This window comes from Monocercomonoides exilis (genome assembly GCF_001643675.1).
Source record: "Monocercomonoides exilis strain PA203 chromosome Unknown scaffold2-2631571, whole genome shotgun sequence".
Classification (NCBI taxonomy): domain Eukaryota; phylum Preaxostyla; order Oxymonadida; family Polymastigidae; genus Monocercomonoides; species Monocercomonoides exilis.
Genome location: NW_027150547.1, coordinates 537,689 through 559,937, shown reverse-complemented (window position 1 = coordinate 559,937; position 22,249 = coordinate 537,689). Strand labels below are relative to the sequence as shown.

At 40.6% G+C, this 22,249-nt stretch overlaps 4 protein-coding genes across 4 annotated transcripts; 2 read left to right on the top strand and 2 right to left on the bottom strand.

Annotated features, from left to right (window-relative positions):
* Window positions 1-110: 110 nt before the first annotated feature.
* MONOS_1935 (putative importin-9) lies at window positions 111-3,582 on the top strand (the record flags this gene model as incomplete). The annotated part of the gene is made up of 4 exons (XM_067871819.1): window positions 111-560; window positions 668-2,566; window positions 2,724-3,344; window positions 3,457-3,582. The coding sequence occupies 4 exons, from the start codon at window positions 111-113 to the stop codon at window positions 3,580-3,582; spliced, it is 3,096 nt and encodes a 1,031-aa protein (XP_067735638.1).
* A 289-nt stretch (window positions 3,583-3,871) lies between these two features.
* On the bottom strand, window positions 3,872-4,761 carry MONOS_1934 (putative 40S ribosomal protein S19-A; the record flags this gene model as incomplete). The annotated part of the gene is made up of 5 exons (XM_067871818.1): window positions 3,872-3,959; window positions 4,023-4,203; window positions 4,297-4,493; window positions 4,578-4,628; window positions 4,757-4,761. The coding sequence occupies 5 exons, from the start codon at window positions 4,759-4,761 to the stop codon at window positions 3,872-3,874; spliced, it is 522 nt and encodes a 173-aa protein (XP_067735637.1).
* Window positions 4,635-8,236, top strand: MONOS_1933 (uncharacterized protein). Its single transcript, XM_067871817.1, has 3 exons — window positions 4,635-4,914; window positions 4,982-5,386; window positions 5,464-8,236. The coding sequence occupies exons 1-3, from the start codon at window positions 4,720-4,722 to the stop codon at window positions 7,846-7,848; spliced, it is 2,985 nt and encodes a 994-aa protein (XP_067735636.1). The 5' UTR covers window positions 4,635-4,719; the 3' UTR covers window positions 7,849-8,236.
* Window positions 8,237-9,414: 1,178 nt separating this feature from the next.
* Window positions 9,415-21,213, bottom strand: MONOS_1932 (uncharacterized protein; the record flags this gene model as incomplete). Its single annotated transcript, XM_067871816.1, has 1 exon — window positions 9,415-21,213. The coding sequence occupies one exon, from the start codon at window positions 21,211-21,213 to the stop codon at window positions 9,415-9,417; it is 11,799 nt and encodes a 3,932-aa protein (XP_067735635.1).
* Between the last annotated feature and the right edge of the window lie 1,036 nt (window positions 21,214-22,249).

Here is a 22,249-nt window from a genome sequence, read left to right as displayed (position 1 = left end):
AACAATTTGCACAGGAATTTTGGTGGAGCGGAGATGATATTCAGGCAACTATTGTAATATCTGAAACTGAAAAAGCATCAGTTCGTTCCTCAATTCTGAAATTGATTGATATGCCAGATAAAAAAGTGTTGTCATCTGTATGTCATGTAATTGGAGTTATAGCTGAAAAGGATTATCCTGATAAATGGCCTGAACTTATCCAAACACTTTTGGGATTTGCTCAAACGCTTCAAAAGAAAGATCTTTGTGAGGGCGCATGGAGATGTCTTGATCTACTTGCAGATGCTCTTTCAGTGAATGAATTTCTTGTTCCATTAGTCGGGATTGTGCATCAAGTTCTTGGCGCTTATAACCAAGGACCCACACAAGAAATGCTTTCTTCAGCAATTTCCATATGTCGCTCAATAATTAAAGGATGCTCTACGGTGAAAGATAAGAAACAAAAGGACACCAAAGAATTCAAGGATTTTTTGAATTTTGTTATTTCAGTTTCATTTACATTTATTTCTTCTTCGAGCCCAACTGATGAAAATTATCTTTTGAGAGTAGAAGTTGTTAGAGTATGCTATTTTTTTAGTTACAAATGCAATATAAACTTTGAACTGTTACGTTTTTGTTTTTGCTTTGCTTGATGATTTAACTCTTCTTTAACTTCTTTCTTTGCAAGCTTTGCAATACAATTGCAATTTTCAAGCCAAAATTTGCATCACAAAATATGGACTTCTTAAAAATCATTGGATTGTTGTCACACGCGTTAACCGAGCAACTTAGCAAATACAAACAGTTGTATATATTCTCAGAAACAGCGGTTGAACCAACAGGGCTGGAGTCTCTTTATTCATATATTCAATCAATTCTCGACTTTTTCGCAAGTCTAATGGACAAAGATGCAATGCATTCACTGATGGTGAAGTGCTATACAATGTTTCCTGTTTTAATTGAATATGCTCAGATGACGAACTTTTCAATGAAGCGGTGGCTGGCCAATGCTGATAATTATTTTGATGATGAAGAGATGATAATCAGCTCAGCCAGATCATCTGTGATTGAGCTGGTTGACAAAATGATGGAGTCAATCGGAGATGAAGAAGTTGACATGGGCGCTTCTTCCTCTTCTTCTCCTTCAAATGCAATTTCTGCAGCTAGCACACAGGAATCCACCTCGATGACGGTATCAGACCTGCTGTTGCTGGCATGCGAGGCAAAAGTCACCGAAAGCAAGCAGCTTCGCACAGCCACTCCAGCTCATCCACTTTGGTGGACGCTCCACGAAGCAGCGCTGCGCGTGTCAGAAATTGTTGTGATGCACAAAATGGGTGAAAGCAGCGATGCTTTCGGAGGAGAATTCAACATGAGTGATCCAGAAGATATTGCTGCTGCGCAGATGCTGTATGGAATGGGAGCCATCGTTCAAATGCCTGAAGCCGGAAAGCAGTCCAGTTCAAGCTTCAATCCAATCAGATATTTGCAAGTGTTTATCGATTTTTCTCCAGACATCATACATCCTGTCAATGGCGTCCCGTTCCTGTGTGCTCAGATGATTAAATGCATGTCTAAGATATCTTCATTGATCGATGATGCTAACAACGAATCTCTAATTACTCTTTGCCTCAACTTCCTCAAAAATAACACTACACATTCTTCACAATCCATTTCAACACCTCAAAGTTCTATTGCACCTCCTTCTTCCTCCTCCTCTTCACCAGAAATTCCACCTCTTGTTAGAATCACTGCAGCCAAATCGCTGACAGTCTTGTGCCGTAATGTGAAGAAGGAGCTGATATCTCGGAGAGTGATGGAGATTTTGGGAGTGCTCACCGCAATGGACGCTGACATGTTCAGCAACGAAGAGGTTTCTGGTGTGATCGATGCGTTCTACATGCTGATGAACATGGGCAAGGAGCAGATCGGCCCAGCCGTGCCGCACCTCATCGCGTATCTGCTAAAGATGCTGGACGACTTCCCCGAATGCATCGACGTCACAGACGAAGTGCCCCAGTGTCTGCACATTTTGGTGTCTGTGCCCATCGAAGGCGGGCCAATGACTGTGCAGCAGCATCTGTGGCCGCTCCTGTTAACTCGTCTTCGCACTGCCATTGCGGAGCTGTCTGCTCCTGATGCAGCATCAAAGCCTCAGAGCACAGTTGAAACCCTGTTCAACTGCTTTTCTAACACGCTGTGCACAGACAGCCAGGCAGGAACATTGGCGCCGGGGACATTCAGCCCTGAGCAGTTCCAGCTGCTGTTCAACGAGCTGATGAACGTGCCCACCACGCTGCGGATGAACGGAAGCGCAATTCTCGCAGCGTCAGAGACTCTGAGCCGAATGCTCCGCCTGGTCCCTCAAATCCTGGTTGGCGACAGCTTGAACAAAGCACTGGCTTTCTTCACATTCTTACTGAACGGGTCTCCTTCGCCAGAAGCTGCAATCAATCTCGGGCTGATTGCGCGGTCGCTGGTTGAGTTTGCTGGACAGGAGCTCATCAAACAAGGGCTGATGGGCAATCTTGTGTTTTCACTGATAACGAGATTTATGAACGACCAAATCCCGCCTTCTACCTCAGAAGTTTGATTTTATTTATTTTGAATGATATCTCATTGATTTTCTTTTCTTTTCTTTTCTTTTCTTTTCTTTTCTTTTTTTCATTTATGCATGCTACCAATTTCTATCTTTCACATGAATTTCAAACATAAACCGATTGCATTCAATCTTAACGAAATAGAACCTCCTTCTATTTTTCTGCTTTTTCATTCGAAAATGTCCTGGCCAATTGGAAGCTCTGCTGACTACTTTCACAGAGACCCCTGGTGAGGCTATTGATGCGAAGTTGCGCTTCAACGGCTTTCTGTCGCGGATGTGCGAGGTGGAAGAGACGGTCCGTGGAGACTACAACATCAAAGTCACCATTGAGGCGATGATGTGCCTTGTGCGCGGAGGGAATCCTTTTGTCATTGCAGCCGTTGTGAAAGGCGATCCCATTGACGACGGAAGAATTATGACTCGGTCGCGGTCGGCACATGCACAGATACAATACTCACAAATACCGTTTCTGTCAAAACTGACTAAAATTGTGGTGAAGCTGTGGAACGAGGAGAAAGAAAGCCTCGAATCAAATATAACAGCAAAGAAAGGAGATAGAACAGGCGAAGTTATGATTGGAGAAGAAGGAATTGACGATGAAGATGAAGAATTTTATGATGAAATGGATGACGATGAGCAAGATATTGAAGAAATGATGGCAGCGCTCAGAGGCAAAGCTGATCTTATGATGTCAACTGGGCGAAGCCAAGGCGAAATTAACGCAGAACTTCAAAACGATCCAATAAATCAAGCAAACACAATGGTGTGCATTAGATGATTGGTAATTTTCAGATATTAATATTTGAATTTCGAAAATATTATATTTAAAAAAAAATATTTGTTGAATCATTTTGTTTAAATATTGATAATGTCAGCAATTAATGTGCTCGTATTTAAAAGAATTAGAAGCTAAGCTTGCTCAGTTTCAGCAAACACTAAGTTCCATACTTCTCCCAGGTGAGGTCAAAATTGCCACAGAAATGAAAAAAGCTACTGCTTAATTTTCTATTTTTTATCACTTTTTTTTTCTACAATTCAAATTGAAGCAATATTATTGAATCATTTTTTGTGGCAATTATCATAATTTTTTGATGATATTTTGGGAAACCTATTTTTCATTTCAATTTTTTTAATTAAGGAAAACGTTTCAAACGTATATAATCAAATTGATCAGTCATAACTCCACAACGTGTTGAAAGAAGTGAAGTTCAACAAATGCATGTTGAAATGGATTCAATATAAGTTGACTCTACCGTGAAAGATCAACAATTGAATTGAAAGTTAAAAAGTTTAATGCTTCTTCTTTGAAACAACTTGGCATGCAATACGATCGAGACTTTCACGTCCTTGTTGGGTCACACGACGTCCGCCAAATTTTCTAAAAAAAATAGAGAATAACGTTTTAAGAAAAATATAAATTCAATAAATTGAATGAGCATACCCTGGAACTGGCTCAAGAAGCTTTGCTTTCTCCAATTGGTGGATGATGAGGCGAATGATTTTGCCTGAAGCAGTTCCGTGGTGGCACGGCATAGTTCCACGGTCAATTGTGCAACCATACACATCCTTCAATGCACCAACACCTGTTCCTTGGCGAATGTAGATCTTTCTGGCAATTGAAGCTGCGATCATGCAAATGACAAATTTAATAAAAATTTAAAACAGATTAATTATTATTATAAGTTGATATCGATAAAAGTTAAATGTTTGCAAACCTGCACGAATGAAATACCAATCTGGATCAATTGGAGCGAGCTCTTTCAGGGAAGCTGTTTTGCAATAATCTCCCCATGCTGGCATCTCAACTGCACCTGTGTTTTTGAAGTGTTTTGCAAGAGTCTTAATGAATTTATCAGCGGGAACGTCCTTCACGGTAATACTGGCTCTCTTCTGATGGAATCCGTCCATAACTCTGAGCATAAAAGAAAATACATATTTAGAAAATAAAGGCCACAAATAAAGCGGTCATTTGATTATTAAAAACAATATTTCACACATATTTTGGAGTGGAATTGATCCAAAAATTCCTTTGATATATTGATCAATACTTCCATTTTTATTTTATGTGAACCAATATATATTTATTATCATTTTGAAAATCAAAAAGATAAAAGTTGGAGGGATTATAACATTAACTGATGTATGGAAAAAACAGTCCATTTCAAAAAAAGAAACCACATAAACTTACAAAGCAAGAAATTGAGAATGCTTTTCGTACAAATACATTGCGCAGTATTGGTAAATTATCGGATCGTGACACATCTATGCAAGGGGTCAGTGAATTACTTTCTACCATAGATTCATTGGAATTCAATTTTTTAGGATTATTTTTGGTATTTGTATTTTTTTTTGAGCAAGAATTTCATTGTTTATTCTTGGTTTTTATTTTTCTTTTTAAAGTCATGTTTATTTGGAGTCAAAACTATGGATGCATCTATCGCACGAAAAGAAGTAGTAAGATTGCTTGGATGTACAGTTAAAGTTCACGGAGCACGCATTCAACCATATTTAACAAAAATTATTACTTACTTAATATCGCGTTTGAAGGACAATGAAACGGGAATGAGAGATATTTGTGCTGAAACATTTGGATTTTTGGCTGAAGAGTTAACACAGGGTGTAAATTGGAAGCAGCATTCTCTTGCACAAAATCCTTTTCGTGGATATATAATTGAAGGAATGGATTATCCAATCAGGTCACTTATTGAGCCGTTATTACATAATATGGAGGAGACAGGAAACAAAAATTTCATGGAAGGAGCTTCGCTAGCGATTCAAGCAATATGCGAAAGGGCTGATCCAGACGTTTGTTTTTTAAATGATTTTTTAAAAGTTATATTCAAAATGTTGCTTGTATTCAATAATTGTAAACATTAAACAAGGCCGTTGCTTTATCTTGGCCGTTCTTTGGTCAACGATTGATATTATTATTCAGCCACCCAGATTGTTTTTTAGGAGGACAACTTCTTCTTGTTTTAAGTACAATGTTTATGGTATGTCCATGTGTAATGGTTGATGAGTGCGAAAGGGCAATGCTAATTGCCCAAGAGTATTTATCACAGCCTGAATGGAACACTCGCCGCGCAGCTGTGGATTGTTTAATTGCGGTAATTACGACATATGTCCAGCTGTTTACGCAAACATCCCCATTGCAGGTGGATGAAATTGTATTTGAATCTCCATCAGAAGCCAAGGCATCTCCACAATTGCTTCCTTATAAACAAACATTCAATGAAATATCTTCAAAATACTCTTCTTTGCCATTTGATTACTCGAATAATCCAAATTTTTTGTCTTCAGCACCTGCAGGATCATTTCAGTATAAAACTCCAACTTTGTCTCAAATACTGATTGAAAAAGAAAGGAAGAAAGAAAGAGCCGAAGAACAACGAAAACTATTTGAATGTGGCCAAGTGGGCCTTCGCATCATCTGCCGAAACAAGGTATCTGTGAAAGAGAAAGTGGAAAAGATTCGCTACGACAGGGTGAGGCAAGTGAGAGAGGGTGTAGCTGAACTTCTATCTTTGCTGAATCTGATTCCTGATCCTGTCGTAGACACTGACAATGACGATAGTCCTGATATGCCTTCTGAAAAGGACGTTATGTCAACTCTTGGCGAATGGTCGCAGGACAATACAGCGAAAGATATGAATGCACAGATAGATTCAGGACAATTAACTTCAGAAAAAAATGCTTCATCTTCATCTTCTGAACCAGAATCTGGGTTTGATGCATCAACAATGTCTTTTTCTCAGGATCAAAACCCTGACGTTGAACGTGCTTTTGATGGAACATCTTCGCCACCTGCTATTCGAAGACAGTCTCCTCTAAAAACGACAATTACGGCTGTGAGACGGCATAACGAAGGAACTTCTGTTGACGAGGCTCTGACAGAAGAAGAGAGAATAAGTGATACAACAAGAATGGACGGAGAAGAAGATGAGCAACAAAGGAAAGCAATAAGAGTCAGTGGACAGAAAGATAAAGAGCAGCAAGAAGGAGAATTGAACGAGATTGCATCAGAACAAAAGAATGAACACGAATCGGAGAACACTAAAAAAGAAGAAAAATCCGAAGAGAAGGAAGCAAAGAGCAAAGTTCAAGCAGACGTTCAGCAGAAAATTGAGGAGCTGAGCGCAACAGTCACTAAACAGCAAAAAGTTATTGAACGTTTGACAAAGTGGATGATGGAAACGACACATGCCACTGAACCACCATTTGATTTGAATATGCTGAGTTCTTCCATGCGCAAGCAAGAAGCACAAATTAAAGAAAGCAATATGCCAGATGAGTTGCAGCAGCCATCTTTGGATAGTGAAAATCAAGAAAAGTTGGAAGAAAGAAATGATGATTTAATCGAAGAGAAGAATGATGAACTTGCAAATTCATCTGAAATAAACGAAAGTGCTTTTGATGAAAGCGATTTAACAAAAGCGCATCAAATTTCACAATTCCAGTCTGACAAATCGCTTAATCAAACACTTGATGAAAGTCAGAATTTAAAAGAATTTGAGAAGGGTGAGCTCAAAGATAGAACTTCAGTTCATCAACATATTGCAACCATTCAGAGAGCAGATCAATCAAAAGAACAAAAAAGCGAACATGAAATTGAAGAATCACCTTTTGAAAATCAGAGGAAGATAACAGAAAGCGATGGAAATCCACACGATATTGAAGAAGACAACAATGCTGCTAATTCAAAAGAAAAAGACAATATCTCTGAAGAGGAGGGCAACAAAAATGACGAGCAAATAAATAAGCAAGACAAAAAGGAAAAGAACGGAATGACTGAATTAGAAAGTTCCTCTGAGAGAGTATTAGAAGATGAAAATGATAGTTCTCCAAATCTTTCAAGCAACATTGAACAGCCGCAGCAATCTGCAAGCGAAAGCAACCAAGATTCTACAAATGATCCATTGAAACGGAATGATAATGAATTAAATGATGATTCTAAGGAACTTCAGACTCAAAGAAAATTGACAAAAGCAGAGCTTCTAAAATTGAAAGTTGAAAAACGCCTTGCGAAAGAAGCCGAAGAGAGAGAAAGAAAAGAAAAAGAACAAAAAGAAAAAGAAGAGAAAAGAAGTCAAATTCTCAAAAAGAAGAATGAAGAGCAACTAGCGAAAAAGGCAAGGGAGGACGAGGCTCGCAAAAGACGTTATGAGAATATGAAAAGACGAAGGTTAAGTAAAATGGATAAAGACGATAATGAACTTTCTGAAGAGTATGTTTCTACAGAAGAAAGCAGCAATGAAAAGGGAGGTTGAAAAGATTCTGGAGCAAAATAAGATTAAATAGTTCCTCATCTATTGTTCTTAGGAGATATTACATAAAACTTGAGGATTGAAAACGACCCGGCATTTTGTTCACAGCAATGAGCGATACATTCAAAATTTATTGAATGTATCGTTATGATGAAACAACTGTCGAAACGCTTCATGCTTGTCGATTTCTTTCTTTGCATCACTTTTGAATTGTTCGCATGTGCATTTTGCTGTCTTTCCTATTCTTGCTGAATGCTTGAGAAATATAATAAGATTTTTAATTGAAATATATATATATGGGATTAATTATTGTTTTTCAATTATTTTCATCGAAAAAAATTGCACAATGGACGAACTTTTTGTCATTAAATAGTCCAAATAAATTGGTTTATTTTTTTCTTTATTTTTTATGCCATTGGAGCATAATTAAGTTGCCGACAAATATTCTAAACACTTCTTTATATTAAAGTTCTTTCAATATTTCAGTATGAATTCTGAACCTTTTCGAGAAAAAATAAAAAAACTTGCAACACACACACTCACACGCATTAAAAAATAAAATTAAATAAAATTAAATAAAATTAAATAAAATAAAACACTGCAAAATCTTCTTCACATCTCATGAATATATTTCTTGATAGAATGAACATGAATAATATTCAGTTTTGAGAATAATTTCAACAAGATTTCTTTTTTTTTTTCATTTCACAACCTCGTTGAAATTTTCAACATAATCAAATATATCAAAGTGCTTTCATTCATGATTGTTCAGCAATGAAGTTAAAATTTATTACTTTCTTTTATCAATGTTCGAAACTCAAATGAAAGAAAATTTCAAAAAAGGAAAGGCTTTAATTTGTTATTTTCGTTTCTTTGCCCGAAAAAAATCTTTAAAACAATGATGTTGACGCAAAAGAAAGCAAAATTGGTGATAAGTTGCTTTTGAAAAAAAATAGTGAAACATGAAAATATAAAAAAAAAATCAAAATTTTAACGATTCATAGTGATAGCTGTGTCAAAGTGCCTTCAAATAAATGTTGAAATTCATAATTTTGATGCTCGCATTCAGCTTAATAAACCACAATAACTTCAAAAAAAGAATACAGAAGATGGAAAAGTGCAAGAATATGCACAAACACAAAAAAAGGGAGAGATTATTTTGCTCGAACAAACATGAAAGAAAAACTTGAATGAATGAGCAATGTTAAAATAAAACAGAACAAATGGAATAAAAAATAACAATAATAACATCAATGAAAATTCTCAGAAAAAAGGAATGGCTTAATTAGAACAAATCAATCAATACTCCGAAACGAAAAATCAAAAATAAGAAACGAAAAATTGCAAAAACATAAAGCTCTTTTGAAAAATGATGTTCAAAAAGAATTACAAGAAGAAAGAGAAGAAAAAGAAGAGAAGAGAAAATCTATTCATTTTCACAATCTTTATAATTTTGAGCAAATCGATTGGAAGATTCTTGGCTTTCTTTTTGGTTTTCTTGTGCTTTTGTGCTCTTGACTTATTTCCAATTGAAATCGCAACAAATAAACAGATGCTCTTCTGCCACTCTCAACTCTCAGCCATCTCCATCAGCAACTGAATCACCTCAGCCAACGAAGGTCTTTCATTTGGCTCATCTGCCCACATCCTCTCCATCAGCTCAACCATTTCTTCTCCTTCGATTCCTTCTGTCAGCGGTCGCACCCCATCCCTCATCATCTCCTGTGCTTCTTCTGCACCACACTCGCTCAACGGCACTTCTCCTGTTGTCATCTCATGCAGAATCAGCCCAAGTGAAAACACAACTGCCTGCTCAATCCCATCCTCTTCCTCTTCGTTCCTTTCATTCCACAGCTCTGGTGCCTGCCATCGCTTCATTTCTTCTTTCTGCTTCTCATCCTCCAATTCCTCTCCCAAGACAAATACTTCATTTCCATTTCCATTTCCTTCCTCAACAAAGATTGAATACGGGCACAATTGCTTCCCCATCATTTCCACCCTTTCGTCTCCAGCTGAAATCAGATGCTCAAACAGCTCTGCCACCGCCAAAACAACTTCCTTCCCATCAACAACTTCCATCGCTCTTGTTCCCAGTGTGAAATCCCCTTCAACTGAATGAATCGCCGAGTGCAATGTTTTCAGGTTCTTTTTCTCCTTCTCTCGAAATGGCTTCTTTGCTGATATAACATTGAATGAATTGTTCTGATGAAGTTCAGAAACAGACACATCTTCAGAAAATGGCAATGGCAACTCCAAATCTGGCAGATCATTCTCATTCAACTCTTCATCAGTCATTGACGGAGGCTCTGGAAGATCTTCATCGTTGTCAATGAGAAGTGGGATCTGGCTCGTCATCCCCTCCAGCAGTGTGGATGGCATCTCACTCATCTCAAAGCTCCCTCCATTGTTTTCTCCTCTTCTCTTCTCAATTTTTCCCATCAGAACCATGTTTTCGAAGCTCACTTCCTCAATTTTCTTCTCTGCTTTCTTCAGCCTCTTCCGCAGAACACACACAACTCCAACGAATCCCAACACAAATACCACAAGAACAAATGCACATCCAACCAATGCAATTAAACTCCATTCAATCACACTCTTTTTATCGGTGCTGCTCCCTGTGTCATTCGGATTTATTTCTCTTTTACTGTCACCTTCGTCTGTTTTGTTAATGCTTTCGTCTTCTTTCGGTTGAGATTTGCTTCCGTTCTTCAGAATAAAATTCTCTGTTGATTTTCTTGCTTCTTCCCCAAACAAAATACGTACAAACACTTCCGTTTCTTTATCTTCCCATTCATATGATGAACGGTCCATTTCGCAGCTAATTTCGTTCTCGTCAACAAAATTCACTTTTTCGCACTCTTTCAGCATAAAATATTCTCCTCTTTTGAATGTGAACTGAATTTCCAGGTTGCATGGCAGCAAGAGCTGCCCCACAAATTCAATTTCCATCTTGTCTTCTCGTTTTGTTGTCTGCGCAGATGTTATTTTGGGAACAAAGAAAGGAGAGGAAACTTCTGTTATGATTCCTCTGAAAGTGCAATGTTTGCCCAATATCCAAAATGAGGAGTTGTTCATTCCATCTCCTCCTTTCACACTCTTCACATTCAACGTGCTTCCATCTGAACACAAAATGTTGCGCCGAAGAGAAGGATAGCCTGAAACAAATGGATTGTTGCTCTGAAGCATCCCCATTTCAATCGTTACAGTCGAGTTAGACAGAGAAATGGCTCCTTGAGAGAAGTTCTCAAATGAAGTATTGCTTATATTCGCTGTGCTTCCTACAAAGTTGACTGATGAGCTGTTCCATTCACACACAAAATCAGTTTCTTCGCCAATTTCATCATTTTCATTCACTTTTGAATGAATATTCCGTCCATTTTGGCTTCTCATTTCTGCAACACCCCAAAACGAGCTCTTTTCCATTGCAACACTTCCACACGAGGTCAAATCCAAATAGCTTCCTCTTTCACGCTGCCTACTGATGTTGCTAAACACACACGAGTCAATCAGAATGTGGCTGTTCCAATTTTCTGCTTTCAGAGCTGATCCTTCTGCATATTTCAGTTGAATATTGCTGATTTCTGAAGAAATCAACTCAAACTGCGTTTCGCCGTTTTCATCGACTGCCATGTAAAATTCAGAATTAAACTCAAAATTATCTGATTCTTCATTGAAAAGAGTAGAAAGATGAGGAGAAAGAGACAGAAGAGCAAACAAGCTTCCCTCTTCCACAGCCACTTGGCTGATATTAACTTCTCTCAAAACAACAGATGCAGATATTTCTGCTGCAAAGACAGATGAATGCGAAGACAGCGAAGAGATGTTGCTCTGCTTTACTTCCACTTTGCATCCACTTTCTGCAGACAGAACACCACAGCACTCAAAAATACGCTCAATCTGAATGTCTCCCAGAATAACCACGCTGTCACAAGACACAGAAATGAGAGAGTTTGCAGATGACTCAAATGAATTGTGAGAAGAAGAAGAAGAAGAAGAAGAAACCGAATCAGTTGGCGAAATAAAAGAAACAGAACAATCTTCCATTCTCAGCCCGCTGACTGTCAGAGACGATGACTCGCACTTGATGAAATGAGCCGACTGCGAGGTATCGCCCGACACAACAAATAAAGATAGCTCTTTGAAGCAGACACCATCTAGCACCACAGCAGCACCTGAGCAGGCCTCAATGAATGAGTGGCCTGCCTCTGGCTCAAATAAAGACAAAGCAAAAGAAGACTGTTCAGATTGCTTTGCTCCAAATGCTGCTGCTAATGGCTGCTGCCTTGATGCCTGCAGGCGGATGGATGAGAACGAAACATTGCTCAAACACAAACAATGACTCTCAACATAAATTACGGTGTTTGCCAACTGCGCCAGCTCTTCTGACCTGATTGTGCAGTCGCCCAGTGTCAGATTTCCGCTCCTCACGCCAAAGACAGAGCGATGAGGTGAAGCGAAGCTGGGTCCGAAGACGATGTCCATCCCCAAAATGCTGCACTCCTCAGACGAAGACACAACACAATCCGCACTTCCACCTGTCTGAGCGATTTCGCATTTGAACTCAAAAACAGCTGGGCTGCCTCCGACTGTCTGCACTGTCGCTGATGAAATGGCTGTCTCTGCTGAAACAGCTGCCTTCTTCACCACCAGCACGTTCTGGTACTGCTCGTCGTTCAGATGCCGCACTGCCTCGCTGAGTGTCTCACACGGGTCTTCCCTTCGCCCACAGTCCTTCTTGTTCTTTCCTTTCTCTGCTGACACAAATACCCGCTCTGACTTGTAGAACACAATAAATGGTACCAAATCAATTGGCCCCTCGTTTTCTTTGTCCATCCCGAAGATCGCATTATTTCTGTCAAAGGCCAGCTCGCTGAAGTCCATCGCAAACAGCGCCTCGTTGATCTGCTCAGCAATCGATCGGCAGACAATGAAAAGATCCTTCCCCACACTCGCTCTGTTCAAAGAAAACCGAATCAACCGAAATTTGATTGGAAGCGCCTTCGCTTTCTTCGCAGACGGAGCATCTGAATGCTCTGGATCGTCCAGGCAATTCAATACAATTGCGCCTCCTCTGCCATCACTCGTTGAGCACGCACATGTCACAAAAGACGACAGATTCGCCAGCAGACTGCCTTCATTTGCCCAGCTGCCAGCCAACCCACCCGCCTTCTCCTTCATCCACACACAAAACGCTCCTCCCAGAAGAGACTCGCTGTTGCAGTCGCTGAATGTCGAGTTGTCCATCGTCAACGCCACAGACAACGCGCTCTCATAAGAAATAATCGAAGTCCTCGCATTTGTGCTGCTGATGAGATGCCACTGAAGATTCTCCAGTCTGATTTCGCTTGCTATCATTTCTTTGTCATTCCCTGATAAGACTGATTCCTCATTTCCCTTCTCTTCAGCATCGCCCACAGAAATAAACGATCCATCTGCTAAATTCAGAACATCAACAGAAAAAGCGCTTGCCACAAAATGTGCAGCTGGCGCAGCAAGTCGGATGGCCGATGTCGCAAAGGAGAGCTCGGCCATTTTGGACCCTTCAATCGAAAGTGTCCCAGACGAAACATGGAAAAGAACAAAGGCAATGCCTTCTTCTGCTGTCTGCATCGCAAAGGAGCATTTGTTAAGTGTGGCTGTTCCCGTCTCTGTGAAAAGAAGTTCCTTTTGTGGTGTTTCGAAAGACGAAGGCAGGCAGAAATTGATGGAGGTGAATGTGAGCACAAGCTTGTTTGTGAGCACAGCCTCAGAAGGCTCAGAAAGAGATTGAATCGTTTTTCCCACATTGATTGTGCATTCATCTGACGAAGGCTCATCAGAAGAAGAAGAATAACCAGGAGAAGAAGGAACAGATGGGCTTATTGAACTGTTTGAAAGATCCCACTCGTCTGAAATGGCAGCACTTGTGTTGATTTTGATTTCTCTGAATTGGACTCCTTCTCTGAAATGCCTCATCCCTTCCCAAAATGACAGACAAGGCTCCCTTTCTGATCCGCACCCGCGAATGTCTCTTCCACTCGACGACACAACAACAGAAGTGTCTGTGTGTTCAAACAGCAGCTTGTCCAAAGAAATGCCTTCTGTAAAATTCACTTCATCTGCCCCAAAGAAAGCTGTTGTGTTCTTCCATTCAGTCCAATCAAACATCAACCTTTCAATGACAACAGAGGCATTCAAATCGGAGCTCAATATGAACACGTTTCTCCCAACAAATGCTTCATTCTCAGAAAACACCAAATCAGACAAAGAGAATCCATCAATCGAGTTGCAGCAGCTCAGATACAAAAACCCTCCTTTTCCAACAAAAGTCGAGCAAGTGCAATGGCTAACAGAACTTATTTGCTCAGAATTTTCTCCCTTCAGACAGAAGCTTCCTTCTGTTCCAAGTTCAATTTTCATTCCTCCACCTTTCTCACTCAACGCAGATGTCAAATCATCCAAAGAGCAGTTCACAATCGACAGATGCGTCTCAAGCTGAACAAACCCAAACGAAGGCTGCTCGTCATACTCACTCACATGAAGAGATTTGAATTCACAGTTCTTGAAGCTTATTTCAACTGGCTGAGATTCTTGATTGGCTGAAGAGGAATAATCATCTTTCTCTTCTGGTGTTGAAGGAATCAGATCGAAAAGTGAGCAAGATGAAAATGATAAATGTGCAAAGCTAACTCCCTCAAATGAAGCTTGGGCTGTTTGCGAAATCACAAAAGGCGTAACAGAAAATGAGGCAGAATCAGCATGGCATTGAGAAAGCTGCACAACTCCACCCAAAACGCTGATCAAATGCACACAACTCGCTCTATCTTGCGATTCTGAAGAAGTGAGAATGAAAGAGCACGATGAAAATTGGATGTTTCCTGTTTCTGTCGAAGAGGAAAACAACGAAGCACCTTCGGGTGTCTCAATAACAAAAACATGTGGAATATGAAAATCGATCGAAGAAAACGAAAGAGCGGCTGTGGATGAAACAACACTTCCAGATGCAAACTGAACATTGGTGCTGATGTTAATCCCGCTGTTTTCTTTGCCAAATGACAGAACATTGACTGAGTTGAGTGAAATGTCATTTTCGATTGAGCCATTCGATTTCACAGTGATCACACGAAGTGGCACATCTGCATTGCACTCGGCAAGTCGATTGACAGAATAGTCAAGCGATTGGCACGGAACATATCTGCTCCCACAAAACACCTCGTTCTGCCCTGCTGGCGCCTCAATCAGAACAGACGCACTCACAAAACCTTCCACAAAAATCATCAGATCAATCGCCTCGTTGAAATACCTCCTGTCAAACCCAACCAGCGCATTCGTTTTTTCCTCAAATTGTGTCGCAAATGCAAACAACTCAGAATTCACACCCTTCCTCAGATCATTCGCCACAATAAACATGTCTCTTCCCTGGTGTGCCTTGTTTCCCCCAACACTTATCTCTGAAAATGAATATCTGTCATTGTTGTCTGTTGCACATGTCAAATAGATTCCTCCCCCACATCCTTCAGAACTGCTGCAGATGCTGTTCGTCACTCCCACACCCTTCATTTTCAGCTGTCCATCTGCTCCTTTCAGCTCAAAAGACATCGCTCCTCCCTTTTTGCATCCTTCTGAGCCGAGTGTCTGGAAAGTGCATCCAACAACTTCAACTTCGTAGCTGTTCTGAAGAGAGAATATCGAAGAACACGGATTCGATGCTCCATTGTTGATGCTGCTGAATGAAGAAGCGTTCAACAGAAGAACAGCTGTTGATGAACCTCCTTCTCCTTCTTTTTCTCTTTCTCTTTCATTTTTCGGCTTTTCCACCTCCAACATTTCAATGAAAGATTTCGGTTCCAAATTGACTGACGCAAAATGGCATTCTTCAAACCACAAAACGCCTCCTGAACTGAATGCAAAAGCAGAGCAGCTGAATGCCATCTCCTCCACCCACACATCACACAAAGACACTTTCCCTTTCATGACAGCAACCAACTTGTACTTCACAGATTCATCTATCTGCTTTTGGAATATGCATTTCGTCAGACTCAGCCCGCTCCCTCCCAAATCTGCTGCATCGTCGCATTCACTCGCAAACAGCACATTCTCATTGATCGAAACAGAATTCCCATCCAAAAAGGACGAAGGAATCGAAATAAGAACATCTTCTATCGTGGCTCTGCGAGAATTGACAAGCACACCTTTTTGTGAATTGTTCAAACTGTTCAGTTTGGAATGAACGGAAAGCGTTGAAGAAGGGAAAGGCGAGTCAGAAAGTGGGTTCAAAGCATTCTGCGATGATATTATCAGCCCAGAAATGTCGTGTTCGTCTTCGACGTCTGTTGAGGAGGTTATAATTATTCGCTTGTTGCTGGCTTCTGTGTCAATATGCTTTATGGATGTCCAAAATGAGTGGCACGGAATACGAGTGCCACACCCAACCAAATCCAATCCCTCCGAGCCTACGTTGATTGTGCTTCCCAAATAAGCAAATAAAAACAGTGCCAAATCTTTGTTTCCATATTTTGTGTCGTTGCCGACAAAGGCGTTGATATTGTCAGCAAAATCAGAGAAATCAAAGTTGAACTTCGAGGTCTTGATCGAAGCATTCAATTCTGTGCAAGCGAGGAACATGTTTTCTCCCACTTTTGCTTCGTTTCCAGAAAAAGTCAGCTCTTCGAAGTTGAATTCGGCATCTCTTCCGTCCAAGCAGAGGAACAAGAAGCCACCTTTTCCGCTGGCTGTGTTACACGCACAGCTGCTGATGCTGCTCTTCTTCAGAGTGAAAGGCGACTGAGACGAGGCAGACAGGCGAAGTGCTCCTCCTTCGAGGGATCCTTCAGAGAGACATGTGGAGACAGAGCAGTTCGACAGAACAACACTCGCAGCGTGTTCAGGCGACAGAAGCGACGCTTTTCCAGTCCGAACAGCTGAAGAGACTGAAGAGACTGAAGTGATTGAAGAGATCGAGTTGAATGTGCAGTTCAGGAATTTGAATGAATACTCTGAAAAGTCTTCACCAGAAACATCTCCTTCTCCTTTTGTTTGTTCTGTTTGTGCTCTTGTTGAAGCAGAAGCAGAAGCAGAAACAGAAGTCGAATGAAGCAGAGAAGCCTCGTTTGAATGCACAACTTTGAAGAGACAATCAGAGTGTACGCACAAATTCTGAAATGTCGCTGTGTCAAAGGTGAAGTCGACTGAGTCGCTGATTTCCATCAAATCAGAACCAAAATTGACTGCTGAATTTGAACCGAAGCAGCACGAGACAACAGACAGCACACCAGAAAACACTCCAACAAGAGGAAACGAGAAGGAATCAGTGTCATCATTTGACTGAGCAAATGAAGAAGATGAATTCAAATAGAAATTGCATGATTCTAACGATGTTGTTCCACTTTGCGATGAAATCAGGATCGTCATGCCATTTGTGAATGCAGTTGGAACATTGAATGAAACATGAGAGATTTTCATTGTTTTCGTGTTTGTGATGGCAATTCCTGTTGCCTTTGGAATCGACTGAACAAAATCCACTCTGCACTCCTCGCTTTCTTCTGCGGCTGACAAAATCGAATCAGAAAGGTCAATCTCTGCTTTGATGAACGAACACTCCTTCACTTTTATTTTCTGCATTTCTCCTCCTTCTTCTTCTTCTGTTGCTTCCGTTTCTGCTGCTGCCTTTTGCTTCAGACTGAAATCGATCGTTTCACACGGATCATCCGAGGGACCACAGCGGAACCAGTCGACACCTGTTTGGCTGGTTGGTGCAGATGGGTCAGAATTGATGGCAAAATTGATGGCAGAAGAAGAGGAAGGAGCGATCCCACACACAAACACAACTGTGCTTCTGTATCGCATCGCATCCAGCAGATCAACAGTATTCGACAATGCTGAACTTTCGGCACCAAAGAACGAGTTTTCTACATCGAATGCACTCGAAAACACATCCACATATTTCGACAAATCGGCTGCCTGATACAACTTCTCGCACTGAATGAACACGTCTCTGCCCACCTCTGCCCGGTTGTCTGAGAAAGTGCACGACTCAAAAAGGAAGTTGCTCGAAGACCCATTCAGAATCAGATAGACGCCTCCTCCTTTGCCTTTGCTGTTTTCATCATTGCTGCCTCTGCTGCTTCCAGCGCTCTCTTTCGCAGCACAGCTGCTGACGTTGCAATTGATCATCTTCATCTCTTCTGAGTCACACACATCCCATCGCATCCCTCCTCCTTCAGTCGAACTGGCTCCCACACAATCCGTCAAGTTGCACTGCTCAAACGCAACCGAGCCTGTCATCAATGGACTTGTCGAAAAAAGCGCATTTGTGCCTTCGCTTCCTTTGATGCTGGCAAAGCTGCACTGAGTGAACGAGGTCTGTGGATTGGCTGTTGAAGATGAAGGTGATGAAGAAGAATCAGAAGAAGAGGAAAAAGAAGACTTAAACGCAAAGACAGCTGAGCTTCGACTGCTGGATGTGACATTCTGAATGTGAAGAGAAGTGAATTGGGAGCTGATTGAACCCTGCGACAGATCAAAGATGGGAGCAGAAATGGCCAAAGAAGCGGAATGGCTGATGGTGCATTGGTTGATAACAAGCTTGGCATCTGCTCTTTGATCAGATGATATCAGAATGAGAGAAGAGGAATAAAAATTAGACGAATATGATTCATCCCATTGAAACGAGCAATCACTTAATGTTAATATTCCATTTTGCAAAGAAACAAGCGATTGAAGCAGATGTTTAACCTCGTCTGTCACCGACGGAGCAATTGAGAATGCAAGGCAATTGAATGATGTCTCGCCCGAGGAGTGGAAAATATAACTGCTTCTACCAGTAACAAAAGATGGGATGCGAAGATTGGCTTTAACACTGTCAGAAGAAAAGGAAGAAGAAGAAGAGGATAAAGAAGATTTTGCTGTTGAACCCACGTCAGATAAAATTGATACCGAGCTCAAAAGATTGCCACTAGATGTTACTGTTGAAGAACCTGAAATATAAATAGTTCTTTGTCCATTTGAAAAAGAAGAAGAAGGACTTGCCAATCTGCCAAGTGCATAGTTCACAGTGGAGCATTTGCGACGGATTTCTCCACAGAAAAATATGTCTTCGCCACTTGATTCAGATGTTGCATATACAGTCATTGCAAAATAACCTTTCAGGAATATCATCAAATCAATAGGATCACCTTGGAAATAATTGAAATCGTCTCCAAAAATTGACATTTGAATTCCTTTTATCGATTCTGCTGTTGAAACAAAGCCAAACAGCTGATCATTTACGCTTTCTTCAAAGTCGAAGCATACAAAATACAAATCGCTTCCAAAAGTGGCTTGATTTGAGCTGAAACTCGTGTTGAACACATAAAAATCTGTTTCTGTTGGTTTTGACCGACCGTAATTGGCATAAATAGCACCTCCTTTGCTGTTTGCAGGCTTGGATGCGCACAAACTGAAAGAACAGTTGTTAATGCTGAGCGAAGAGGCAATATTCGAAATTGAAGAATCACTTGACAATGATGTTAATTTCGCATTGAATGCAAGACATCCACCAGTAGCACAATCTTTCGAAGTAATGTTGTTGAATGAGCAGTTTTGAAGAGAAAGCGTCAGATTTGATGAGCTGAGCTGGGTGAAAATAGGAGAATATATTGAAGCTACAGCAGAATACCAGGCAGTAATGTTATCGAACACACAATCGCTGATCGAAGGATTGTTGCAAGAAGAGAAAAAAAAGAGTGAGAAGAACGAAGACGAAAGCCGGATATTAACAGCTGTGAGTCTTGACACAGAAAACTGCCCAGACTCAATCGAAAACAGCGACGTAGACAACTCTGAGTTTGCCGTCTGGTTGATTTTGATTGACTCAAACTGAGAATTGCTTCGACCAGAATTTGAGGAATAAAAAGAATTTGGTTCATTGGATGAGTGACCCAACGACGAGGAAAATGAAGAGGCGCTTGTCATTCTCAGTATTCTCGAATTCTTCTTTGAAAGCAGAAAACACAAATTCTGAACAACCAGTTTGTTTCCGCTAACCATAAAAATAGCATTATTTGCAACTGAGCTTCCAATCGTTGTTTTGTCCATTCCTGTGCCCGCTAACGTCAGAGGCTTTTCTGAAATCGTCAGAGCTGGAGGTGTGTATGTGCCTTCTTCGCAAAGCATTGACATAATATACTTTGTTCTTTGAGCTGAATACGCATATGCGATTGTCTGACATGGAATGGTTCCTAATCCACATCCCCATCCATCAACCCCAGAAGGCTTAGTTTTCATCTGCTCGCTCATGTTGGCAATAAAATTAGAAAAATTACCTTGTCCGTTGATATAAAAACTCGTCCCTGTTGTTGTTGAATAAGAATTCGAAAATGCAAAATTTGCTATTTTGTAATATGAATCAGTGTTTGCTACGTAAATGTCTTGTGGATCGTTCACTGCTGTGTTTCCAAAGAAGTGGCAGCCAGCGCATTTGTGTCTGTAGATTTTATATATAAATATTGCACCGCCCTTATCATCTGAATGGCATTTTTCAAAAACTGAGTTGCTGATATTAAGATCATAATCTTTTGTAATGTAATATCCGTCAAAATATATTGCACCTCCCTGTTGCCCTTTACATTCAATCCATTCTTCATTAGAAAATATTCCATGCTGATTTGCCATTGGAACGCGTTCAGTTCGAGAAAAGTGGAATTTTGATGATTTTTCAGTTGATTGTGAATGTGTGCATCGAATAAAGCGGTCGAATGATGATCGGAAATCACAAGCTGGGGAACTTGGCGACAATCCGTGCACAACTGTTCCATAGTAAACGTCTGCACATCGGAAAAATGTGTTGTTGAGAAGGACAGAGGAGTTAACAGCGGATAAATGGTCTGCCATTTGCAGTTCCTTGATGGGTTCTTCTTTTGCTGTGACATTCGAAAAGATGCATCCCTCAACGGACTCAGAATCTCCGATGCCCCCGCAGACAAACGAAGAAGATTTCAATGGGCAAAAAACCAAAGAATCAAATGAAGAAAACAAAACTGATGACCTTCCTGCTCCGCCAGAAAGCCCCGCCAAACTGCAAGCAGAGCGATTCCAAGCTGCCTCGAAGACAACTGAAAAATTAACAAAAAAGCACTGCCCGCTTGACACGCAAGACGGATGGAAATGGCTCGCAGGCTTCAACGAAGTGACGCGCGTCAAATGCAGCTTTGAGTCCTTGTCCACCGAGAAAACTGCAGAACATCCTCTTTCATCGAGCACCAAGTTCGAGCTCTCCAAGGAACTGTTCGTCAAAAGTACAGCTGGCAAAAACTGCTCTTTTGGCTTGATTGCAGCTTTTTCGTGGTCTAAAGACGCAAGCTGCGCAGCCACAAAATAGAAAAATGCACAGGCCAGATGGAGTAGCCGCATAGCAGGAATTTGTTCGGGTTCTTGCGTGCAAAACTTCAGAAAACTCAAATTATTATTTGATCTTTGAAGAAACATCATTTCTTTGGTTGAAAAAAAGAGAAAAATTCGTCAAAACAAAATTCAGCCAGTTGATTTGTTTGATATTTATAATAGCATTTTATCCATTTTCACACAACAACATCGAGTATTTTCAATGTTTTTCTATTATTTTCTCAATATTTTTTATTTCTGTTATTCTCTTTGTTGGTGCTTGAAAGACAACATCTTTTCATGTTTCCAAGAAAAACTGAAAACGTTGAGAAACATAAAAAACGAAACATTTTTTTATCAGTTATTTTGTTTTCTCCAGCTCCGCTTTTGTTGAGCACAATTGTTTGCAGATGTTTTTTAATTGAGAAATCTGTGTATTTGTTGAGATGCATTTTTATTCCGTTGCAAAAACTGCTGCTGCATTGAATTTCTCGATCAAAAAGACAAAAGAACGGATGCTCCAGATGAGTGAGGAAGTTTCAGACAGGAAGGCGAAGCGTGCAGACTTTCATTTGTGTTTGCATGTGATGTTTTGTGTTGATGGAATATCTCTCTTTTTGAAGAAATGCTTTGCCAGCTTGGGAATTTGCGTGAGTGTGAGAAAAGGCAGAAAATCAAAGAAATGGCAGGCTTGGTGGGGGGCATGAGTGAAAAGGGAGCTGGGCATAGTTTCGAAGAAAGAAGTCTTTGATGAAATCGAGAAAATGGTTGGAGAAAAGAAAATATCGTTGAAGAGATTGTTCCGCTGATGAAGCAGATTGGATGTTGGCGGATGCTGAATGATAAAAAGAATCCAAACTTTTATTCTTCTGCGCTGTGCAAGAGTTTTGAGTTGGCGATTGGGGAAGAGGAGAAGAAGACAGAAGGGAAGAATGAGAAGTGACTGAGTGACCTCTGTGAAGTGTTCTTTTCTCTGCATGTGTATCATTATTGCATGGAGGAGGAATTGGTATCCACGTGTGCTCGCTGTCTCCTGAAGGTTTCTTCGAACAAGGAGGGGGAGGAG